This window comes from Alternaria infectoria (assembly GCF_024043175.1).
Source record: "Alternaria infectoria strain BMP 0036 chromosome Unknown scaffold_13, whole genome shotgun sequence".
Taxonomy (NCBI): domain Eukaryota; kingdom Fungi; phylum Ascomycota; class Dothideomycetes; order Pleosporales; family Pleosporaceae; genus Alternaria; species Alternaria infectoria.
In genome coordinates this window covers 858,401-864,005 of record NW_026250702.1, presented here as the reverse complement: position 1 = coordinate 864,005, position 5,605 = coordinate 858,401, and the positions used below count along the sequence as shown (strand labels likewise).

The window sequence follows — 5,605 nt, the reverse complement described above, 5'->3', positions numbered from 1 at the left end:
AATAAAGTAATATATTTTAAAGATTTATAGTTAGAATATATATACTAAAATTTTAGTAAAAGCGTACTTTTTCTATTTTTTTAATTTCTATAACTCTTAGAACTTTAGAGATATATTAGAAATACTAATAGTAACTTAAAGCTAATACTAAAAGCTATACTATTTAAATAACTCTTTAATAAGTTTCTAAAGTAATTATAAGTTTAAAACTAATCTTATTACTAGTTATATTATACTTACTAATACTTAACTAAGTTATTCTATTATTATTTAATTACTTACCTTCTAATTATATTACTATTACTACTTATATAAATTCTCTTAAGATTATTATAAAAGATAGTATTATAGTAAATTTTATAACTTTCTTTATTATTTTTATAACTACTACTATTTTTTCTATACTTTTAAGGCGTACTTTACTAATAATATAGTTTTTACTAAAACTATTAATAGCTACTATATTTTATATATCTTTTATAAGTACTTAAAGTAAGTAAATTCTACTATTATTTTTTACTAAAACTTTATATTTAAAAATTTTATTAATAAGATAGAGTAGTTCTTTTATAAGCTAGATTTTAATATTATAAACTTCTTAGTAGCTAAAAATCTATATATTACTAGAATTTTAAAAAAGCTTATTCTAGATATACTAATTATTAAGTACTCTTTTTAAAGTAGAAATACTATTTATATTTATCTTACTATATATATAATTAATATAAAAGTAAAGCTATATTTAAGTAAAGTAATAAAGAGTTATACTTACTAGTAGTAGACTATATTAAAAGAAATTCTAAAAAAGTATAATAAAAAATAAAATAAAAATAAAAAGGTATTTATAAGTTATTTTTAGTAAGTAAATACTATTATATAGATAGAAGTAGTATTAGAGTTCTACTAAAGCTAGTAAGAGTATAACTATAAAATAGTTATTATATTATAGTTATTAGTAAATAAAGATAATATTATAGTTATAGTTAATAGAGAATAATATTATTATATTAAATAATTTATAGTAGAATAAGTACTAGAAGTATTTTTTTTAGTTTTAGCTTTAGATTACTAAACTTAGTAGTAGATATAAGAAAGCTTTTAAAAGCTTTAATAAGTTACTATATATAAATTATTGTATTTAGACTTTTAACTTACAAGCTAGTAGAATTTATGTTATCTTATTATTGTACAACAACCTACAAGTAAGTATACAGCCTTAGCGACGGATCTAGAGCTACCCCCGGATCGCTCGGTCGAGATTATCACCTACGTTCATTTCGGAGCGAGGAATCAGGGGAGAATGGGGATGCTCACGGTGGTGAAGGGAGCGTACGACAGCTTGGCATACGGCTGGTCGGGTGTTTGTTTGACTAATGAGGTGAGAGTCCTAGGGGCCATTAGGTTCATGTTGAACGTGTTCCATCGGCAGCTCATTTCGCTACCTCATTGCACTCCTGAACTTCGAAATGAGGATGGCCATGTCTTTCGAGTGATGCATCTTGCCAAACACGATGTTGAATCTCATTCCACCCTGTATGTGCCGTACCGAAGCAGTTCTTATGCCTTGTAGAGATTCACTCTTCCGGCTCTACGTTCTCATCCACGCCGTACTCTTCGACGATCCAAGCACAGTACTTCTCCCACTTGCTCACCCACTCCTTCAATCTTTGTGCCCGTACTCCCTTCCCAAACATTCCATCCTTGACATCCTGGGTCCACTCTTTCGCACTGTAATCATCCAGACTAGCCCAACGCACACTGTTCTCCGCCAATGAGCCCAGGCCTTCAAGACCAAGATTCTCCCATCCTTGAAGCGCTTGCCAAAAGTCGTGCGACATGCCAGATACACCTTGACCAAGGATAGTTGGATCATCGTTGCAAAGCGAGCACGGAACTCCACGGGCAAGCAGCGCTGGCAGAGGATGCGACATGATGCTCGAGCAAAGTCGTAGCACTTCATTGGATACTGGGCAGCTCTCCACTAGGATTCTCTTCTCCTTGACCATGTCGATAAGGAGTGGATGCTTGTAAAGGCTGAACCCGTGTCCTATGCGCCGCGTACCCAAGATAATAGCGTCAAAGAGATTCTCGTCAGTTGAGTCGCCGTCGCCAAGCGTCTCCCCGGCATGGAAGAAGAACGGTATGTCGACTCCTTCTTGAGCACAGGCCTTGCGAAACCAGAAGAGCTCGGGCGCAAGGTCTGAAAGCGGGCGGCCGAGGTCTTCCTGGCCTACGAGGTCGTAGCCCGCGATAATCTCGGGGAATTCGATCTTCATCTCGATGCATTGCTTCATGCCTGGCCGATTGTTAGTATGGTAATACAAAAGCTCCCAGACGCGTTGATAGTGGACGAGATGTGCGCGAGCGGCAAGCAACTTACTCTCAATCACCTGCTTCTTTCCGAACTGTCTAATGGTCGTCCAGATCATTCTAGCGCCCCAAAAGTCTTTCCCTTCCTCACTCGCCTTAAACTTCTCAATCTCGTCCGCCAGATGCTCAAGCAGATTGAAGTGATCCGAGTCCCAGATCTCTTTTCTGCTGCTGCGGTAGGGCGTATAGAACGCAGCACGCAAGTCAACGTAGTATACGCCATCGTCGACTAGAGCCTTGCACATCCTGCGTACGAACTTGCGGAAGATGGGCTCGTAGTATATGAGGGAGCCGAGAATAGGAAAGCATGATATGAACTTGCGCCATACTTCGTTGGGGCCTTCGTGATGAGAGAGGTGCTCTGAATGGGTAATAGTGACACGGGAGCGAATCCATTCGATGAAGGCCTTCTTGCCGCCATTTGGAAAGGTATCCGCGGCTTGATTTACAGGCACTGGTGTGTTCGCAGTGTAGCTGTCGTTCCATACTGAAGCGTCACCGTTCGCGTCCTTGGAGTAGGTGAAGGAGAAGCCGGTTTTGCGCCTGGTCTTGTCGTCGGTGATGGGACTATCAGCTATAACGCAGACACCCTCAGTGTTGAAAGCTTCTTCAAGCGCCCAGTCAAGGTCCACCATGGCTTCCAAGTGACAGTGCAAGAGTGCGCCTTTCGGCATTCGCTTGACTATCTGCCACAGCTTGCTCTTCTCCATGCGCTCCTTGGCAAGTGAGAACATCATGCCTGGAAAGACATCGACATGTTCGGTTAGTAAGCTGTCTTCGTATTCCTTTGTCCACAGGGTCTGTTGCTCCTCAAATCGAATCTGGGAGACGATGGCGCATGCTTCCTGAGCCATGGGCGATAGATTCTGGCGGAAAAGATAGTCTGGAGGTGGTTAGACCACTGCACATGCTGTACAGTGACGAACATTTTGGTTCACGAACCGCTTCGTTGTCTCTTCTCTTGCTGAACCAAAGCGTCTCGGCCCTGTAAGTACTGTTGGATGAATGGGTCGCTTAGGTTCGGGACGCCTTCGGCCTGCGCCCACTCGTCGTCGTTCGCAGCATCGTTCGTAGTCATGATAGCGGCTGTGTCTGCGCCTCAGAACAAGGAATGTTTGGTGAAGGAAATGTCGTTCACAATTTGTTGTATCAGTGTCAGACGCCGCCCTATCGGTGACTTCCGCGAGTTCCTTCCTGAATGGAGCTAGTGACTGCTGACGTAACAGGGTCTAACTCGTGCCAAGAGCGGCGAGATACGGAGGCCTGCACAGATTACATGTACCAGCAGGGCACGCGGGAACACAGGGAATGGCGTCTTTCACTCTTCGAATGTGAAGTCCAAGCCGCACTGCAACGGCCACTGTTGTCTCATTCACAGCACGCGCTCTTGACGCGTTGGGGCTTTGCTTATCGATTGCCTAGCGCGCGTTGGTGCATGCGCGGGGCGGTAGCGGGTGATGGCAGCTGCACGGTCGCCTGCGATGGCATAACACATCATCTGCGCTCCATAGCACCGCAACCTCGACGCTAGACGGCGGAACCTCGCCCTGTGATCACCCACGTCTTTTATTGCCACGCGGACCGGCTCCCTCACTAATCTCGTTGCTGATGCCCCTACAGTTCTGCTTTTTCTAGATCCGGGACCGTCCATACTTCACATCCGCGGCTGGTGAAGCAACCAGACTTGGCAGGCACCACTGTGCATCGCCGTACCGATAGGAAGACTTTCACACTTCGCAGTCGTGACACGCGCCACCAACCCGCACGCTCCGCTATCCATGGAGCCTCTTCTCTCCCGGCGATAGGCGTTCGACCAGCCTGCCACCAGCGCGTCCCCCAACCCGGTCGCCAGCCTCTCCACCGCCATGGCTTTCTTCTCTACGCTCTCGAGCTCCATCGGCCGGAAGATGCTCCTCTACGGGTTGTGCCACATCGACATACTGGACAAAGACCCTGCCGACTTCGTGAGCGTCGATGTCGGGTGGCGCACTACACTCGAGGTTCGGGACGTTGGGTTGCACGTCAGGGTACGTCCCGGAGATGTCCATCACTGTGCGCCTAGTACTGACACCATGTTCTAGAAACTCCTAGCACTATTACACCTCACCCTCCCTCCCGAGATCCAGCTGTTGAAAGCGCAAGCCTCGCTCCTCCGGGTTACCTTCGTCCTCGAATTCGGCGTCCCCCAGATATTGATAGAGGTACATGGCATACGGGTAGAAGCTCGGTTGACCGAGCATGTCGAAGGTGCTCCCTCTTCAAATACTCGCCGACAGCACACCCAGAAACGATCCTCGCCACCTCCAACGGCCGCTTCGCCTTCCGCTGCCCCCAACAACCAGGACAACGATGGTTCAGACAATGACACCGATGACGACGACTACGTGCCCACCGTAGACGAGCTGGCCAATTCATTCATAAAGACGGAGCCTCTGGAAGAAATTCGCGAGCTGCAGCGTGAGCTCGAGTCTCAACCTACGTATATGCACGAGTCGGTCGCATCGAGTGACGATGGCGAAGAGGCTTCTGTCGGTATTGGAGCGCCTCTGACGATCCCAACATATCTTCGCAGTATGTTGAACACCGCTTTAGATCGTCTAAGCATAGTTATCCACAACATCGATATAGATGTGGAGGATCACTTCCCTAACGATGCCATGGACTCGTCGAAGTCAAGCGAGACCTCACCTTCTTCTTTGAGCTTTCACGTTCAGCGTATAGCGATTGACTCGACCACTGCCAAAGATGTTCGCATTGACGCTGAGTCCACAACGTTGCCTCCCGCCACCTCGAAGCTAGGTAAGCGGAGAATGCGGGTGGAAAACATCTGCGGGCGTTTAGTGTCTGATGTCAAAAATTTCGTATCTCAATCGCAGCTCTCGCAGCCGTCATCTCCGCCTACTTCGCGATCACAGGCGTCAAGCAGCCATGAAACCACCAGCGAACTTGCGACGAGTCAAGTTCAAGACCAGCCTGTTGAGTCTAGGCAATCCATACAAGAGGAAGTGATAAGCTCGACAACATTCCGGAGCGATGAAGAGGCGTCATCCAGCCAGATCGTTTTGCCAACAGAAGTCCAAAGTGCCATCTCCCACGGAGAAGCTGCCTCACCCAAGCGTTCTTTATCCCCGGACCAAGCACAGCTAGCGCTGTCGCCGCAAACAACAGACGATGATCGTTTTGCAGACGCTACTTCCGATGACGGCGTGTATGGTCAACAACTGCAGCCTTCAGT

At 45.9% G+C, this 5,605-nt stretch overlaps 2 protein-coding genes across 2 annotated transcripts; one reads left to right on the top strand and one right to left on the bottom strand.

The window, feature by feature from the left end:
• Positions 1 to 1,574: 1,574 nt before the first annotated feature.
• J4E92_007777 (uncharacterized protein) lies at positions 1,575 to 3,448 on the bottom strand (the record flags this gene model as incomplete). Its single annotated transcript, XM_051499140.1, has 3 exons — positions 1,575 to 2,296; positions 2,381 to 3,253; positions 3,313 to 3,448. 3 exons carry the CDS (start codon positions 3,446 to 3,448, stop codon positions 1,575 to 1,577), a joined length of 1,731 nt encoding a protein of 576 aa, XP_051350875.1.
• Positions 3,449 to 4,235: 787 nt separating this feature from the next.
• J4E92_007776 (uncharacterized protein) lies at positions 4,236 to 5,379 on the top strand (the record flags this gene model as incomplete). The annotated part of the gene is made up of 3 exons (XM_051499139.1): positions 4,236 to 4,397; positions 4,452 to 4,945; positions 5,286 to 5,379. 3 exons carry the CDS (start codon positions 4,236 to 4,238, stop codon positions 5,377 to 5,379), a joined length of 750 nt encoding a protein of 249 aa, XP_051350874.1.
• Between the last annotated feature and the right edge of the window lie 226 nt (positions 5,380 to 5,605).